This window comes from Schistocerca americana, chromosome 6 (genome assembly GCF_021461395.2).
Source record: "Schistocerca americana isolate TAMUIC-IGC-003095 chromosome 6, iqSchAmer2.1, whole genome shotgun sequence".
Classification (NCBI taxonomy): domain Eukaryota; kingdom Metazoa; phylum Arthropoda; class Insecta; order Orthoptera; family Acrididae; genus Schistocerca; species Schistocerca americana.
Genome location: NC_060124.1, coordinates 107,410,548 through 107,430,369, shown reverse-complemented (window position 1 = coordinate 107,430,369; position 19,822 = coordinate 107,410,548). Strand labels below are relative to the sequence as shown.

Here is a 19,822-nt window from a genome sequence, read left to right as displayed (position 1 = left end):
ATAGAAGGCAGATTTCAGACTACCTAAAAGATCAAAACGAAAATTTCTGTTCCGACACTGACAATGTTGAGTGTTTATGGAAAAAGTTCAAGGCAATCGTAAAATGCGTTTTAGACAGGTACGTGCCGAGTAAAACTGTGAGGGACGGGAAAAACCCACCGTGGTACAACAACAAAGTTAGGAAACTACTGCGAAAGCAAAGAGAGCTCCACTCCAAGTTTAAACGCAGCCAAAACCTCTCAGACAAACAGAAGCTAAACGATGTCAAAGTTAGCGTAAGGAGGGCTATGCGTGAAGCGTTTAGTGAATTCGAAAGTAAACTTCTATGTACCGACTTGACAGAAAATCCTAGGAAGTTCTGGTCTTACGTTAAATCAGTAAGTGGCTCGAAACAGCATATCCAGACACTCCGGGATGATGATGGCATTGAAACAGAGGATGACACGCGTAAAGCTGAAATACTAAACACCTTTTTCCAAAGCTGTTTCACAGAGGAAGACCGCACTGCAGTTCCTTCTCTAAATCCTCGCACAAACGAAAAAATGGCTGACCTCGAAATAAGTGTCCAAGGAATAGAAAAGCAACTGGAATCACTCAATAGAGGAAAGTCCACTGGACCTGACGGGATACCAATTCGATTCTACACAGAGTACGCGAAAGAACTTGCCCCCCTTCTAACAGCCGTGTACCGCAAGTCTCTAGAGGAACGGAAGGTTCCAAATGATTGGAAAAGAGCACAGATAGTCCCAGTCTTCAAGAAGGGTCGTCGAGCAGATGCGCAAAACTATAGACCTATATCTCTTACGTCGATCTCTTGTAGAATTTTAGAACATGTTTTTTGCTCGCGTATCATGTCATTTCTGGAAACCCAGAATCTACTATGTAGGAATCAACATGGATTCCGGAAACAGCGATAGTGTGAGACCCAACTCGCCTTATTTGTTCATGAGACCCAGAAAATATTAGATACAGGCTCCCAGGTAGATGCTATTTTTCTTGACTTCCGGAAGGCGTTCGATACAGTTCCGCACTGTCGCCTGATAAGCAAAGTAAGAGCCTACGGAATATCAGACCAGCTGTGTGGCTGGATTGAGGAGTTTTTGGCAAACAGAACACAGCATGTTGTTATCAATGGAGAGACGTCTACAGACGTTAAAGTAACCTCTGGCGTGCCACAGGGGAGTGTTATGGGACCATTGCTTTTCACAATATATATAAATGACTTAGTAGATAGTGTCGGAAGTTCCATGCGGCTTTTCGCGGATGATGCTGTAGTATACAGAGAAGTTGCTGCATTAGAAAATTGTAGCGAAATACAGGAAGATCTGCAGCGGATAGGCACTTAGTGCAGGGAGTGGCAACTGACCCTTAACATAGACAAATGTAATGTATTGCGAATACATAGAAAGAAGGATCCTTTATTGTATGATTATATGATAGCGGAACAAACACTGGTAGCAGTTACTTCTGTAAAATATCTGGGAGTATGCGTACGGAACGATTTGAAGTGGAATGATCATATAAAACTAATTGTTGGTAAGGCGGGTACCAGGTTGAGATTCATTGGGAGAGTGCTTAGAAAATGTAGTCCATCAACAAAGGAGGTGGCTTACAAAACACTCGTTCGACCTATACTTGAGTATTGCTCATCAGTGTGGGATCCGTACCAGGTCGGGTTGACGGAGGAGATAGAGAAGATCCAAAGAAGAGCGGCGCGTTTCGTCACAGGGTTATTTGGTAACCGTGATAGCGTTACGGAGATGTTTAATAAACTCAAGTGGCAGACTCTGCAAGAGAGGCGCTCTGCATCGCGGTGTAGCTTGCTCGCCAGGTTTCGAGAGGGTGCGTTTCTGGATGAGGTATCGAATATATTGCTTCCCCCTACTTATACTTCCCGAGGAGATCACGAATGTAAAATTAGAGAGATTAGAGCGCGCACGGAGGCTTTCAGACAGTCGTTCTTCCCGCGAACCATACGCGACTGGAACAGGAAAGGGAGGTAATGACAGTGGCACGTAAAGTGCCCTCCGCCACACACCGTTGGGTGGCTTGCGGAGTATCAATGTAGATGTAGATGTAGATGTAGATTTATTTCTGAAACTCGTTTTCCACAAGCGCCAACGTAATGCGTATTCGACACAATTTGTTAAAGTTCCATATTATGTTATGAATTATAAGCATGTATCTTATGTGGCCACAGAAATTGTATTTTTATCTTATTATGTAACGTCTGATGACGGGTAGAATGCCTGACGCCTTTCAAGGCCAGTCGAGATGCGAAATATCTGGTCACAGTTGTAATACACTACTGGCCATTAACATTGCTACACCAAGAAGAAATTCATTGGACAAATATATTATACTAGAACTGACATGTGATTACATTTTCACGCAATTTGGGTGCATAGATCCTGAGAAATCAGTACTCAGAACAACCACCTCTGGCCGTAATAACAGCCTTGATACGCATGGGCATTGAGTCAAACAGAGCTTGGATGGCATGTACAGGTACAGCTGCCCATGCAGCTTCAACACGATACCACAGTTCATCAGGATTAGTGACTGGCGTATTGTGACGAGCCAGTTGCTCGGCCACCATTGACCAGACGTTTTCAATTGGTGAGAGATCTGGAGAATGTGCTAGCCAGGGCAGCAATCGAATATTTTCTGTATCCAGAAAGGCCCGTAGAGGACCTGCAACAAGCGGTCGTGCATTATCCTGCTGAAATGTAGGGTTTCGCAGGAATCGAATGAAGGGTAGAGCCACGGGTCATAACTCATCTGAAATGTAACGTCCACTGTTCAAAGTGCCATCAATGCGAACAAGAGGTGGCAGAGACGTGTAACCAATGGCACCCCATACCATCACGCCGGGTGAAACACCAGTATGGCGATGACGAATACACGCTTCCAACGTGCGTTCACCGCGATGTCGCCAAACATGGATGCGACCATCATGATGCTGTAAACAGAACCTGGATTCATCCGAAAAAATGACGTTTTTCCATTCGTGCACCCAGGTTCGTCGTTGAGTACAGCATTTCAGGCGCTCCTGTCTGGGATGCAGCGTCAAGGGTAACCGCAGCCATGGTCTCCGAGCAGATAGTCCATCCTGCTGCAAACGTCGTCGAACTGTTCGTGCAGGTGGTTGTTGTCTTGCAAACGTTCCCATCTGTTGACTCAGGGATCGAGACGTGACTGCACCATTCGTTACAGCCATGCGTATAAGATGCCTGTCATCTTGACTGCTAGTGATACGAGGCCGTTGGGATCCAGCACGGCGTTCCGTATTACCCTCCTGAACCCACCAATTCCATATTCTGCTAACAGTCATTAGATCTCGACCAACGCGAGCAGCAATGTCACGATACGATAAACCGCAATCGCGATAAGCTACAATCCGACCTTTATCAAAGTCCGAAACGTGATGGTACGCATTTTTCCTCCTTACACGAGGCATCACAACAACGCTTCACCAGGCAAAGCCGGTCAACTACTGTTTGTGTATGAGAAATCGGTTGTCAACTTCCCTCATGTCAGCACGTTGTAGGTGTCTCCACCGGCGCCAACCCTGTGTGAATGCACTGAGAAGCTAATCATTTGCCTATCACAGCATCTTCTTCCCGTCGGTTAAATTTCGCGTCAGTAGCACGTCATCTTCGTGGTGTAGCAATTTTAATGGCCAGTAGTGTATGATCAGAGCAACGGTCACGTATAGCATGAAGGTGACACATCTCCTTCGTTTTTTTTTTTGTTTTTTTTTCTGTGAATTTGATCGTGAATTTGTGGGAAAAGGTATTTTATCCCGAGTCTTGCTGAAAAGAGGCCTCAAAATAATGTGTTTTCCGTAAACCTCGCAGCGAGTGCGAAACTCGAAAGCAGTCAACAGATGCAGAACTTTTAGAGTCGCCATAATGCATTTTTTGTTGGGTATAATTTTCTTATTATGACAGTACTCTCTTTCACGGCAATAGCGAATTACAAATATCTAGCCGCTTTTCTCCGAACATGTCGCGATTTACAAAGGTCCAAGGGCTGAGTCATTCTGTTGGGCGAAATGGTGGAACGTGGCGTGCTTGTTTCTGTCAGTACTGGTTGTTTTAAACAGTTGCGTAAGACTCTTAAATTGGAAATTTGCAGTAAGTTCCTATGCGACCAAATTGCTGAGGTCAACGTTCCCTACCCCGCGCGGCGTAATGCATGGTCTGTACGCTTCCTCGTCGTGGAATGATAGCATGCCGTTATTACATCGTGTGGGATCACCTAACAAACGTTTTTCACTTACTATAAATATCAAACGCTGTATTATGTCGCAAGCACAATGTTATGTACTAACGAATGGATTCTCTCTGACAGCCATTGCAGTATCTTCTTTTAGGCTCCTCTAGTTACTATGTAGTTCTGCAAATTGCTCATTGAATCGATAGCAGACATGTCAGATGCCACGTTTACAGTTAATCTTTGGCACTACCATCAGCTATTGTTGCGAATGGTTTCTTGTTTGGCCTTCTCTGCCTACTACGCAGCCCCCAAATTGTGCTCAAAGTCGACAATAGACGTGCCTGTGTCACATTTACAGTTTAATTTCTCCACTACAAAATACCTTCAAATAGTCAATGAAAATAAAGATTAGGGGTTTATGTATTGTCCACAACGAGATTTTTAGTGACGAGGCACATTTTAGGACTGGATTTGAATACGGCAGAAAATCGACCGTTTCTTTACAAAACGACTCTCTTTATATTTTCATGATTTAGGGAAACGAAGGAAAACGTTTCTTTCGATGAAGTGGACATGAGCCATGACTATTTCGACTGCACGTCGAGCGTCATATCACTGCGCCACCCCTTGGGTTAAATGGTCCAGAATTGTAAACCCTATCGCTTATGAACTACTGTATTATTGCTATTGAGCATCATGGAGAGATTGCTGGGCAACCTGAGAAAAATTCTGGGATTGTTCAAATACGATAGCTCATCTTACAGGCTTCGCTGGATCACTATCAGAAGTTGGATGATGCTCTTGAGCCATTCTGCTCAACAGATGTTCCCCCACGCGCCACGAAGACTGGGGTTAAGGCAGTGCACGACACCTCAATACCTCCAGTAGCTGACGTTCTCCTCAACATTGTGAAACGCATAAACGAACATTACTGCCCTCAAGACCGCACGTGTTCCATCACTAGACTCAGTGGTGATGGTCCTAACTGCCGCTCTGTGTGCAACATATGTACTGCCATGTGAAGCAGTCGATTTACGATCCATAATAGCTGTGAATCCTTATACCGCTCAGTAAAGAGACCATGAGAGATTCAATGCAATGATTTATAACCCCTCTCCGCCCCCCCCCCCCCTCTCCCTGTCACATCCAGGTTCACACCCCTCACAATCCCCAACCCAGTCAATGAATGACCTCTTACCTATGACGGAATAACGAAAGAAAGAAGCCTGACACCATTGACTAAGTTCTGTTCTCCACTTTACCGATATTACAGATAACTTCACCACTCGTTCCCTAATGTGGTCTCTATTCCCTCTAATGTGCAAACGATGCTTCTCGTTGCGCAGTTCTTACTGTGACTGACTGGCTAGTTATGATTAAAAAAAAGTAGGGATGCGGTTAGAACACACGCCCTAACGCTGGTAGCGGATGCAAATATTGTGCTCCCGGTGTCTATCTCCGTGGTCCACAGAAACTCTCCCCACTGTGTCAGTTGAGGTCCAGACGTTGAGTGTGTCCTCTACCGGATCTACACAATGAATAGCTTTTAGGGAGAGTGACCAAGTAGAACGAAAGCTGCGAAGTTCGGACCAAGTTCGGAGTCTGCTATCACGATGACTAAGCAGAAATTAAAAACCGCCGCAGTCTTGCTGCCGAATCACCAAGTTTTGCTCTCTGTGGCTCACCACCTGTGCTCGGAGCACTGTACCCGTTCCTTCCCTCGACTAATCGCTGGGCAGACAAGAGACGCAGCTTACAAGAAAAATTATTTGCAGTTAAGTTTAATCTCTGATAGCATGTGCAAGAGAAAAGACTCAATAAGATTCGCCCTCGCCTAAGGCACAAAGGGCAACCAAAAACCACCCCTCCAGTAACACCCTGGAGCCAAGCTCCCTGTTCATCAAAACTGCAGCCAAATACCATGCACGCTATTATGTGTTGCTTACCTGATCTCCAGATTCTGGAGAAGATGTCATCAGGCCTGAAACCTCTTCTGCGTGAATTCTTCCGACTCGGGTCACACTCAAAAACAACCTTAATTTGCACCGACTCGTCCGATCTCCATTACTGAAACCCAGCTTCACCCCTGTGCATTGTGGGTGATTGCGTCTAAAAGAAGGGATGAGCTGTCGGTGTCACTGTGCACAAACAGGACCATCACCTGTGCTGCCTTCGTGACGCAGTCGTCCACTCCCACAGTTACTTAATCCGACTTCACGGCACCTAGCCGCGTACCTGCTTGGCATGACTTGAAAGCCGTTTGCTAGACAGGTGTATTATGTAGTGAATGTATTAAGCAGGGGCCTAGAAACGACGGAGAGGCTTCGTCCAGCCGTAGCCCTCAGTGGTTCAGAATCCCACAACAGGCCGCGGCAGTCCACCCGCCCCACCGCCGCCCACTGTACCCAGGGGCCCCCACGGTAAAGTCTCATACTAGACGAATGTAACCCCAAATGTTTGCGAGGTAGAATAATTATGGTGTACACATACGTGGAAACGGTGTTTGCTCAGCAATCGCTGACACAGTGTAACTGAGGCGGAGTAAGGGGAATCAGCCAGCATTCAACCGAGCGAATTCTTGCCGAGGACCGGCTCGCCTTCCTGCTCGGGAAGCAGCAGCGAAAGCAAAGAGAGCTTCACTCTAAGTTTAAACGCAGCCAAAACCTCTCAGACAAACAGAAGCTAAACGATGTCAAAGTTAGCGTAAGGAGGGCTATGCGTGAAGCGTTCAGTGAATTCGAAAGTAAAATTCTATGTACCGACTTGACAGAAAATCCTAGGAAGTTCTGGTCTTACGTTAAATCAGTAAGTGGCTCGAAACAGCATATCGAGACACTCCGGGATGATGATCGCATTGAAACAGAGGATGACACGCGTAAAGCTGAAATACTAAACACCTTTTTCCAAAGCTGTTTCCTGAGGAAGACCGCACTGCTGTTCCTTCTCTAAATCCTCGCACAAACGAAAAAATGGCTGACATCGAAATAAGTGTCCAAAGAATAGAAAAGCAACTGGAATCACTCAACAGAGGAAAGTCCACTGGACCTGACGGGATACCAATTCGATTCTACACAGAGTACGCGAAAGAACTTGCCCCCCTTCTAACAGCCGTGTACCGCAAGTATCTAGAGGAACGGAAGGTTCCAAATGATTGGAAAAGAGCACAGGTAGTCCCATTCTTCAAGAAGGGTCGTCGAGCAGATGCGCAAAACTATAGACCTATATCTCTGACGTCGATCTGTTGTAGAATTTTAGAACATGTTTTTTGCTCGAGTATCATGTCGTTTTTGGAAACCCAGAATCCACTATGTAGGAATCAACATGGATTCCGGAAACAGCGATCGTGTGAGACCCAACTCGCTTTATTTGTTCATGAGACCCAGAAAATATTAGATACAGGCTCCCAGGTAGATGCTATTTTTCTTGACTTCCGGAAGGGGTTCGATACAGTTCCACACTGTCGCCTGATAAACAAAGTAAGAGCCTACGGAATATCAGACCAGCTGTGTGTTTTTAGCAAACAGAACACAGCATGTTGTTATCAATGGAGAGACGTCTACAGACGTTAAAGTAACCTCTGGCGTGCCACAGGGGAGTGTTACGGGACCATTGCTTTTCACAATATATATAAATGACTTAGTAGATAGTGTCGGAAGTCCCATGCGGCTTTTCGCGGATGATGCTGTAGTATACAGAGAGGTTGCAGCATTAGAAAATTGTAGCGAAATGCAGGAAGATCTGCAGCGGATAGTCACTTGGTGAAGGGAGTGGTAACTGACTCTTAACATAGACAAATGTAATGTATTGCGAATACATAGAAAGAAGGATCCTTTATTGTATGATTATATGATAGCGGAACAAACACTGGTAGCAGTTACTTCTGTAAAATATCTGGGAGTATGCGTGCGGAACGATTTGAAGTGCAATGATCATATAAAATTAATTATTGGTAAGGCGGGTACCAGGTTGAGATTCATTGGGAGAGTCCTTAGAAAATGTAGTCCATTAACAAAGGAGGTAGCTTACAAAACACTCGTTCGACCTATACTTGAGTATTGCTCATCAGTGTGGGATCCGTACCAGATCGGGTTGACGGAGGAGATAGAGAAGATCCAAAGAAGAGCGGCGCGTTTCGTCACAGGTTTATTTGGTAACCGTGATAGCGTTACGGAGATGTTTAACAAACTCAAGTAGCAGACTCTGCAAGAGAGGCGCTCTGCATCGCGGTGTAGCTTGCTCGCCAGGTTTCGAGAGGGTGCGTTTCTGGATGAGGTATCGAATATATTGCTTCCCCCTACTTATACCTCCCGAGGAGATCATGAATGTAAAATTTGAGAGAGTCGAGCGCGCACGGAGGCTTTCAGACAGTCGTTCTTCCCGCGAACCATACGCGACTGGAACAGGAAAGGGAGGTAATGACAGTGGCACGTATAGTGCCCTCCGCCACACACCGTTGGGTGGCTTGCGGAGTATAAATGTAGATGTAGATGTAGATGTTAGACCGCGAGGCTAGCCGGTCGTGCTGCTAGACAGAGATTCACGAGTTCGGTTTTGGTTACATTCTCTTCGGTTGAGAAGATACAGTTTCTTAGTATCCTCCCAACGAACTGCAGACTGTTCTTTGGTCAAATCTTTTCTATACAGGCTTATGACCTATACTCTTTTCCAGTCACGTAGTACCTTCATTTACTGAAAGAATCTACGTAAATTATGCTAAATTAATTATGGTAAAATGTGTAGAAAGTCACTCGCAAATTCTGTGAAGAACTCGTCAGCTTCTCCATCTGGCCTGTTCAAGACGACTGGCAATTATTATCATATCACTCATCTTAGCAGCTATACGGCAACATTCCTTGATCTTCTCTTTAAAAGAAACATTTGACGACAGACTCCATTACATGGCTTTTCTGTGGCTGTTGTAATTGCATGTCCTGCCTCATTTTAAGTGTCTGCACACGGAATTTTATCGTTGCACCTATTACTCGGTTTATAGTTAAACTTCTTCTTCCTCTGCTTTTATGAGCTCACTGGACCATGTCAGTCAATCATTTTCTGGTCATATGTCTCAATAGGTTTTCTTTCGGAATTGCCAAGTACCTTCTTATTTGTTCTGATCTTTGTCGTTCATCATCTGAAACACCTTTCTTTTCTTTCTCACTTGCCAATTTTTGGTTTGAATCTTATATTTATGTTTATTCAGTTTCTTTAAGATTTCTGTTTTGTTTTGCAAATTCTAGCTTATTCATATCCTCTCTGATTCCCTTTATCCATCCTAAGTTTTGTTTTATGTTGCAAAGTTTCTATAGTTTTTCTTGATAATGTGGTTTGTGATGACTTCAGAATTTGACAAAAAAAGTAGAGAACCTTTTTTTCCATATGGTACCTGCAATGAGCTCCACTCCGCTGTATACCACTTCTTTGGCACTATCTGCCATTGTCCACCTTTTTGATATTTCTTATTTAAGCATTTTGTAGCTACTCTTCTCTCTGCTTTTAGGATTTTGTCGATTCTGTTATCCTCAATGTCTTTGAAAAGAATTTCACTTCAGTATGTCGCTTGTGGTTGAACCACCGTCTTGAAATGTTTCAATTTAGTTTTGATTGACAGAAATTTTATTTTGTACGTGGACTGTGTTAATTTTGGAGCTTTTGTCATTTTGATAGTTCTTTTGTGCCAAACAGGTTTCTCATCCAGGCTGTACTTCATAATTTCTCTTAGGTGTTTAAACTGTTTCACTATTTCTACTTTCCTGTTATTTAGTGTTATCTGCTTGATTAGTAGTGGATCTATCGTATTTTTTGTGCTATATTTTGTATTCTTGTTGGTTGATTTCTGGCTTCTTCAATGTATAAGGTATCAACGTTAAACTATATAAAAAGAATAAATTGTTCTAGGGTTTCCAGCCGTAACAGTGGTTAAAATACGATGAGCTTTCTAACAAGCACTCCCTGGCCATTTTCAGCTGAAATGACATAACCAAGGTGTGCTAGTTGAAAGTTTATGGCACTTTAACCACTTGATGCTGCTGGAAACTCAAGAACATTTTACTCGATGTTACCACCTCGAGAGCGTGCATTCTCACACACAAAAAAAGACCTACAAATAGCGATCTACTTTCCTCCAGACTGTGTGCTGCAGACGTACCTTGGGAGGGTGTTGTATGAAGGCGTTTGTACTCCCAAAAGCGATGAGCGCTGCTCCCAGGAACAGCGGAAGCGTTCCACGTAACATGGCTGTGATGCGCTGAAACACACACAAGCAGTTGTAAAAGCCGTTGGTAGGGCTGCATAAGGTGTGTATATCTCTCTACCTTATTACAGAATATTTCACAGTGTGGAAGGGAACTATGAGGGATAATCAAATGAAAGCGAGACACACGGGAAAAATCTAAGTAAACTGTTCATTATTTCAAAAGTGATAGCGAGAACTTTTAATTCATTTACCCTGCTTGAGACAAGACGGTCAATTCTTCATGGGAAAATGTTTGCGGTTGCATACGGAATCATGGTTGTGCCCAAGCGCGCAATCCTTTTTCTGACACAATCGACAGCCACGAATGTCTTTCTTGAGGGCTCAAAAATATGGAAAAATCGTGGGAAGAGATGGGGACTGTATGAAATATATGTACGGACTTCTGAACCAAACTACTGCAGCTTAATCGAAATAACAGGGACGCCAGTTCCGGCAGAGTCACTATGATCTTTTTCCTTGGCAGCTAGAACACGCTTTTCATTGATTTTCAGGAACACGGCGTCACAGTTAGTGCAGAGTGGAACCTGGACTCTTTGCAAAAATTGAAGCGTGGCCTGAAGTCCAAAAGACCAGGAATGTTGACGGGCGGCATCATTCTGTTGCAGGATATTGTCTGCCTACATGTGACCTAGGTTCTCTCGATTATGGTGCACGAGGGTCTCTGAGAAACCCTTACACCATCTCCGTACCGTCATTATCTCTCCTCATACGATATCCATATTTTTGGAGCCCCGAAGAAAGACATTCTTGGCTGTATATTTGTTTCAAGTGCACACCTGGGTATAATCATGATTTCGTTGTATAACGAACCAGATTAATGGGGATCTTTGGTCAATAGTAGATTAAGATAGCTAGACTGTTTGACGAAATTTACGTCTCCATCCTTTTCTCAACTACTGTTTACTTAAATTGTAAGTCTGAAGCACAAGAGGCGATCCTATGGGACCGGTGTATTGTATGGAAATATTATTAAAACCTCACACTTTGCAGACTTTATTTTTCTTTTACATTTTAAAGAAGTTAATTATCCCCCCCATGAACCATTCGGATCTCTGGGCGGGGCCTACTCAGGAGGACGTCGTTATCAAGAGTGAATTTAGATTCAGAAGGATGTAGGTTGCAGTAGGTACTGGAAGATGAAGGAGCTTGCACAGGATAGATTAGCATGGGAGCTGCATCAAACCAGTCTCAGGACTGAAAACCACAACAACAACAACAACAACAATTATGCTATAATTTCCATTTGTTGTATTTGATCATAAATGACATACATTTTCCACTTTACAACATTTGGTTACGAAACTTCTTATAACATTTTATTATCAATTAAATCAAAAGCTGTTATAATTTCTTTTTCACAAAAAAGTCATATAAAAGAAAATATACAATGTTTATTATTTTGGCAACGTGGCTTACAAAAAATGGCTCCGAGCACTATGGGACTTAACTTCTGAAGTCATCAGTCCCCTAGAACTTAGAACTACCTAAAGCTAACTAAACCTAAGGACAGCGCTGCACACATCCATGCCCGAGGCAGGATTCGAACCTGCGACCGTAGCGGTCGCACGGTTCCGGACTGAAGCGCCTAGAACCGCTCTGCCACTCCTGCCGGCCCGTGGCTTACACCGTAATTTTCGCAAAACTCTATTTAAAAATTATATACCGCAATGTGTAATTATTTATTTTGTAAATTTTGCTAATTTTAAGAGGTGTGTCCTGTTTGTAACTATTCAAGCATATATGCCATAAAATATGTATGAATGTTAATTTGCCGCGCGGTGTAGCCGGGCATAGGTATTGTACTTAGTGTAAGTTAGTTTAAGTTAGATTAAGTAGTGTGTAAGCTTAGGGACCAATGACCTCAGCAGTTTGATCCCATAAGATCTTACCACACATTTTCAAATTTTTCTAAATGCTAATTTGACCAAGTACTGGTTCTGGAACAGCCTAGAACTTATTTCTGTAATATATCGTTTGTCATACACTCCAAAAGCAATTTATTCTTTGCACGGGCTCATGTGAGACAGTCTTTGTTTGGAAATGGTTCAAATAGTTCAAATGGCTCTAAGCACTATGGGACTTAACATCTGAGGTCGTCAGTCCCCTTACTTAAACTACTTAAACCTAACTAACCTAGAACCGCTCGGCCACAGCGGCAGGGCGAATTTGTATGTTAGTCTTTGTGCTACGGACAGAAAGTGAGCCAAGTGCGACTTTTTACGTTGAAACAGTAATTTGTTTTGAAAATGCATTCGGAATGTTTTACGAATTTGTTGACTGGCAAGAGAACTCTCGGATCGATCATGAATTCAGTTTTCCAATTGTATTTAGAAGCTTTACGTGCCATTGTGATTAGGGTGGTGAAAGCATTCGATTACTCTGTTTATCTACTATCAGAATTTAAAACGTACTATAAAGGCACATTTGCATGCCGAGCGTGAGTTTCCGCGGAAACGCGAAACACTAATTAAATAAATAATCAGTGACAAATAAATAAAGCCTATGGCACACAACTGCAGCGCTGTGTCGCTGATAAAACAAAAGCACAATTACGTTACTCTTATGTTTGATTAAGAAAGGGAGAGCTCTGGTTGAAGTGGTGCGAGAAGCACGTATTTTTTTATTGTCTGGCACACCGCCATATTTCATGTTATAGAAGAATACTGCGAGTTGCAACCACACTAGGCACTCGATTCTGTAAAGAATTTATATTTATAAAAGTAAGTAGGATTATGAACTGTAGGCTTATTCATTGAATATATCTGATTTAACTAAGTGTGTAACTTTTTTATGTTTAGTAGACAATCACCTCTGTACAACGTATTGGCATGGCTGGGAAATTATTATACTATTGAGATTTAGATTATGAGTCCGCACCTACCGCAGCAGTCTTTGGAAACGATTTAATTACGAAGTCCGATTATTTCAGTTTTATTTCACGGTCAACTACGAGTAACATTGCCTTTACGAAAAAGCCATTGTCAAGCGTCTGATACCGAATAATTAAACGTCCACGTTCCAGATAAGCAAATACAATTGCAATCACAATCACCATCATACAGATAGAATAATCAATATCAAAATAACAATATATTTCTATTTATTTATTTTATTTATTTTATAGTACCTGCTTCTTCAACAATACTCATGACACAGTATACAGACAGACAAAAGGCACATTTGGGAAAGTAATATCAGAAAGACATTCTTGAGCTGCAAAATCAAATACCACTTGAATCACAGTCTTGAATTCAGCAACATGTGTTGTATTATTGTACCCAGCTGTTTGCCAGGAATAATGAAGCTTAGGATGATACATTGAAGTAGACAGCTGGTTGTGAATAACAAAATGCATTTCCATTAAGAAAATTCAGTTCCCTTATTTAGTGTAGAAGTCACTGCAGAGAGTCCATGTAGAGTCTGTTATGCTGATTTAGTGCCCGTTGCTTCGCTCGCTTAGACTGTACGGGCTGCACATTCTTTGTTTTTCTTTAATCGAATTTTTATGTTGTTATGCCCATTTCTCATGTGTAAATCTACACACAGTGTAAAACCACACATCAATTGTCGTAGTTATAGCTTCAAAATTACCTTAATAGAGATATTTTCAAAAAACATTTCATCCCTTATTTCAACCTAATAGTGCTGGAATTTCGAAAAATCCGCTCTTAAACGATGCCTACAGTATAAGATAAACACCCTCTCCAAATTTCAAAGTACTATTCTTAGTGGTTTGGGCTGGGAGGTGATGAGTTAGTCGGTCAGTCAGCACACTTCATACAAATATTGCAAAAAGAAGTATATGTCCAAGAGGCTTACACAATTTTTTTGGTGGTATGATCATAAATTATAAATCATTTATTATTGTTGTGTGCTTCTGACCACTGCAAGAATTACATAGTAGTATAGAGTTCAGGTTATCTGCGACATTGTCATTACCAACAGTCACGAAAAAGTATTTTAAACGGTCTTTTCCCATTTTCCTATTTATGATGGCATCCAAATGTATGTTCGGTCGAAGATTGTCTTCAACAGCCTTTCTAACATTCTGGACGAAAGTTTTGTGTTGAAGACAAATATACAGTATCTTTGCTATGTGTCCACTCATCGAAAGTCCGAGAACTACTTTATACCAGTGAGTTGTGTGTATACTGGACCGAGGCAACTGTTAATTTTTACCTCTTTTTGGATTATATAGTGACAGAAGCTAGTTCATAACTAAATCCACTTTGATCAGTGTTCCAAATGTATGGCTGCTATATCTGGACTCTGGCAGTTTTCTGGTTTACTTCTTAGACGAAACGGGTCCCGGACTAACGAATATCTTGTTGGTCTTCCTGTACATATCCGGCTGTCATGAAAACAGTGATGTGTCTATGGCACATCTTGCATTTTTCTTGAGACGTGTTATGAAAGCTGCAGAACATTTGAACTTTGTGTGAAAAATTTCTCTTGCTTTTTGCACAGCCGAAATTTGCAGACGCCAGTAATGGATACATTTTCCTTCATTCTTTGCCATGTCAGATTGGGATAGAATACATTTCATCTCCAGTTCTTTGATTGCCTTGTTCTCTCGAAATGGATGTTCATTACGTCTTTTTTCTCCACATTCAGGTTTCTGAATAATCAGATCCACCATAACGACCGCGGAAGTGTCACCATCCTATCCTACACCGTCTTCCTTTGGATAACGCATTCGTAACTTGGATGTGACAATGTTTAAACCGTGCCAAACATTAATGGTTTCGTTCATTTTCGCTGTATATGATACTGACACACACATACTAGATACGTCAACTTCTTGCCGCGGGAAGGGATTGAGCGGTGTGTTAAGCTCACTGCAAGTGGTGTTGGGTACAAACCAAGAGCAACACAATGAGACACCGTCACTGGTGTAATTCGAAATGTGAGAAGTACCTGTCTACAGATGCTTAACTTCGAATTCCCGTTCGAGCCGAAAGACATCCCTTGTGAGGGCAGTGCTCAGCATGAAGGTTGTGTAGGCACCAAAGAAGACACTCTTTAGCGATATGCAGAAAACTGATGCATAAATTTGGTTGTTTTACCAAGACTGGATGGAAAATAAAAAAAGTGGTGAAAATGTGAATAAGTATCTTCACTAACGTTCGACAAAACCTAGAACTTTACATAACTCCCTAGATGAAGACGAAGAAGAAGAAGAAGAAGAAGAATACACAAATACTAGGGTGCTCTCGGAACGGAATAGGAAAAAAAAGTGCTAACATCACTGAAACTCTTTTTTTATTTTTCAATGTAGTCTCCTTGTAGATTAATGCTCTTGGTCCAATGATGTTCCAACGCCTTGATCTCATCTCGAATATGTGTTTCCTCCAGGTCTGCAAAATAGTTGTGAACTCCATCTATCAATTCTTCGTTTGAAGTGAATCTTCGCACACCAAGAAAAATTTTCAGTGTTGGGAAATATGGAAGCCTGACGGAGCCACATGAGGTGAATAAGGCGGGCGCGGCAATAGTTCGTGGAATTTTGCCATGGCGATGCCACATGTGTGTGGGTGCGCATTGTCTTGATGGAAGATGACTTTCTTCCTTGCTGAAGCTGGCCTTTTTTCGCGTATCTTTTGTTGCAATTTGTCCAGGAGGTTAGCATAGTATTTCTCTGGTAACTGTTTGCCCAGTGGGGAGATCATCTACAAACAGAATCCCCTTCGCATCCCAGAACACTGATGCCATGACCTTTCCCGCCGAAGGAATCGTCTTTGCTTTCTTTGGTGGCGGAGAATCAGCGTGTTTCCACTGCTTTGACTGTTGTTTAGTCTCATCTATGTTTAGTTTCATCTATGGTCACAAATCGGCGCAGAAAATCTTGTTCGTTTCTCCAAAAATGGGCCAACATTGTTCCGATATGTCCGTTCTCATGCGTTTTTGCTCCAGCGTCAAGAGTCGCGGCACCCAGCTTGCAGACGATTTTTGATTTCTAATTCTTCAGTTAAAACGTGATATATCCTTTCCTATGACATCTGGCAAGCGTGAGCAATTTCACGCAATTTCAATCGGCAATCCTCCATGACCATTTTGTGCACTTTTGCAATGATTTCTGGAGTAATGACACATCTTGGCCGATCACTGCGCGGATCATCATCTAAGCTCTTCAGTTGTCATCAAGAGGCTGGGTTCAGCCCGTTCCATCCCTTCCACCAAGAAAAATCCCTGTCGGTACCGGAAACTGAACCCGGGACGTCAGCTTACGGCTCAGAACCAAAACGCTCTCACAGTTTGACTAGAAACTAGGGCGACCGCGTAAACTGAGGCAGAAACATGACCAATATCTTAGTGAGCAAGTTTACTGTGTTGACGGGTACAAGGAGGCAAGTGTCAGTTGGCATGTTATCTGACTTTTGTATTTTTAGATTACATTCGGGAGGACTACTCTTCAAATCCGCGTCTGAACATTGTGATTTAGAGTTTATGTGATCTCCCTAAAGTGTTCCAGGCAAATGCCGGGATAGTTCGTTTGAAAGGGAACGGCCAATTATCTTCCCCATCCTTGCAACAATCCAAGCCCGTGCTCTGTCTCTAATGGCCTCGTCGTCGATGGGACGCTAAACCCTAATCTTCCTTCCTTCCTGCCGACCGCTGTGGCCGAGCGGTTCTAATCGCTTCAATCTGGAACCACGCGACCGCTACGGTAGCAGGTTCGAATCATGCCACGGGCATGGATGTGTGTGATGTCCTTATGTTAGTTAGGTTTAAGTAGTTCTAAGTCTACGGGACTGATGACCTCAGATGTTAAGTGCCATCGTGCTCAGAGCCATTTGAACCATCCTTTCTTTTGTTGCTTTGTATTGTTACAGCGAAAGTTACATAAATACTAAATGAATCAGGTGCAAATTATCGGAAATGAGTGTTAAGGCTTACGTGACAAACAACTTACGTGCCTTGAGTTTCATCTCAGAAAGTTTATTAGAGCTAGGAAATTCAAGTGTTGGAAAATTCACTGGCTGACAGGCTCACATCCTTAAGTGTGTTTCCATCCCAGATTGTCCAAACATTCGTCGAAGTCACAGACAATCGATTTCGAAATCACAGTGCTTTTCGCTATACAAATTAGCCCGTTACTACACGTACGAATTAAGCTGTTAGGATGAAATGACGTGATTTTCGGCCCTCTAAACTTTTATGCTAACCAGACTAAGCTCAGAATCAATTCTCGTTAAATACATATGCCTGTAAGATGTCTCAGTTATTTCCAATAAATCTGTCCCTCCACCATAAGCAAATATGATCACAGACAGTAAAGATGTCGGAGTAAAATTGAACCGTGTCGATGTATTGAATTTGCTAGATCGGAGTCCAGCTGTAGCGTTTCGAGTGATTTTCAAAGACGCAAGCTACGCAGGTGGTGTATATAATCGATATTGAGTGTTGTAGAGGGGGAACAAAGGGGACTGAGTCGGTGAGCGGAATTGAGGACAGAGCGCTGTGACAATCTTTTATGGTAAGCAGACTATGCTCAAAATCAGTTCTCGTTAAATACATATGTCTTTAAGATATCTCAGATACTTCCAATGAATCTGTTCCTCCACAATAACTCATGGTACTTACACTTCAAGTACCATTGGCGCTAGCGGAAAGCTACACTGAAAAGCCACAAAAACTCGTACAGCTGCCAAATATTGTGTAGGGCCCCCGTGAGCACGCAGAAGTGCCGCAGTACACCCTGGCATGGGCTCGACTAGTGTCTGAAGTAGTGCTGGAGGGAACTGACACCATGAATCCTGTAGGGCTGACCATAAATCCGTAAGAGTACGAGTGGGTGGAGATCTCTTCTGAACAGCATGTAGCAAGGCATCCAAGATATGCTCAATAATGTCCATGTCTGGGTCGTTTGGTGGCCAGCGGAAGCGTTTAAACTCAGAAGAATGTTCCTGAAGTCATTCTCTAGTAATTCTGGACCTGTGAGGTGTCGCATTGACCTGCTGGAATTGCCAATGTCCGTCGGAATGCGCAATGGACATGAACAGATGCAGGTGATCAGAAAGGATCCTTACGTACGTGTCACCTGTCAGAGTCGTATCTAGATATATCAGGGGTCCAAACTGCATACAATTAAGAGCCTCCACCTGCTGGAAAAGTCCCCCGCTGACATGCAGGGTGCATGGATTCATGAGGTTGTCCCGATACCCGTACACGTCCATCCGCTCGATACTGTTTGAAACGAGATTCGTCCGACCAGGCAACATATTTCCAGTCGTCAACAGACCAACGTCGGTGTTCACGGGCCCAGGCAAGGCGTAAAGCTTTATATCGTGTAGTCATCAAGGATACACAACTGGGCCTTCGCTCCGAAAGCCCGTATCAATGATGATTCACTGAATGGTTCGCACGCTGACACTTTTTGTTGGCCCAGTATTGAATTCTGCAGCAATCTCAGGAAGGGTTGCGTTTCTGTCAGGTTGAATGATTCTGTTCAGTCGTCATTGGTCCCGACTTGCATGATCTTTTTCCGGCCGAACCTATGTCAGATATTTGATGTTTCACCGGATTCCTGATATCCACCGTACCCTCGTGAAATGATCGTACGGCAAAATCCCCACTTCATGGCTACCTTGGAGATACTGTGTCCCATCGCTCCTGCGCCAACTATAACATCACGTTCAGACTCACTTAAATCTTGATAACCTGCCATTGTAGCAGCAGTAACCGATCTAACAACAGCGCCATACACTTGTTGTCTTATACAGACGTTGCCGACAGCAGCGTCGTATTCTGATTGTTTGCACGTGTCTGTATGTCAACAGGCAGAATACGGTGCTGCGTTCGGCGACGTCTACATATTGAATGCGCATGCCTGTATCAGTTTCTTTGGCGCTTCAGTGTACATTCTTATTAAAACAGATATTCATAGATAAAACTCGGTATTCTGATTTCTCACACGTCCCGTACGTCGATATTTCAGCATGGACACAAATTGCTGAGTAACTCTTCCAACAACACCACACGCTGAACTCCAGAACGTGTAACAGATCAAATAAGTGTACTGTAGGACAAAAAGAAATGCTGCATTGCCCAGGCGCAGCGTTGGACGTAAAAGGTACTTGTAAATCCTTACAGCAACAACAAACTGATAGGAGGTAAGTGGCACCTATCGTTCAGTGAGGGCGGCAGGCCAACTGTACCCTATCAAACGGTCTTTTTTCAGTTTTCGTAGCAGTTTGGCAACAGTCAACCAACAGGAACAAAATTTGCTTGGAGACGTCACATATCATTGTAGACACAGAGGAATTACAGACAATGGCTGCGAGTGCGCATTGATCGAAATCAATGGGGAAGTCGAGAATTTGTGCCGGACTGGACTTCGAACCTGGG

At 43.0% G+C, this 19,822-nt stretch overlaps 1 protein-coding gene across 1 annotated transcript in view; it reads right to left on the bottom strand.

The window, feature by feature from the left end:
* The window catches only part of LOC124619455, an 88,272-nt gene that overhangs the window by 51,324 nt on the left and 17,126 nt on the right, over positions 1–19,822 (bottom strand). Inside the window, exon 2 of the mRNA XM_047145851.1 lies at positions 10,367–10,465. Within this exon, the coding sequence (XP_047001807.1) occupies positions 10,367–10,453 (87 nt within the window). The 5' untranslated portion in view covers positions 10,454–10,465. The remainder of the gene's footprint in view (positions 1–10,366; positions 10,466–19,822) is intronic.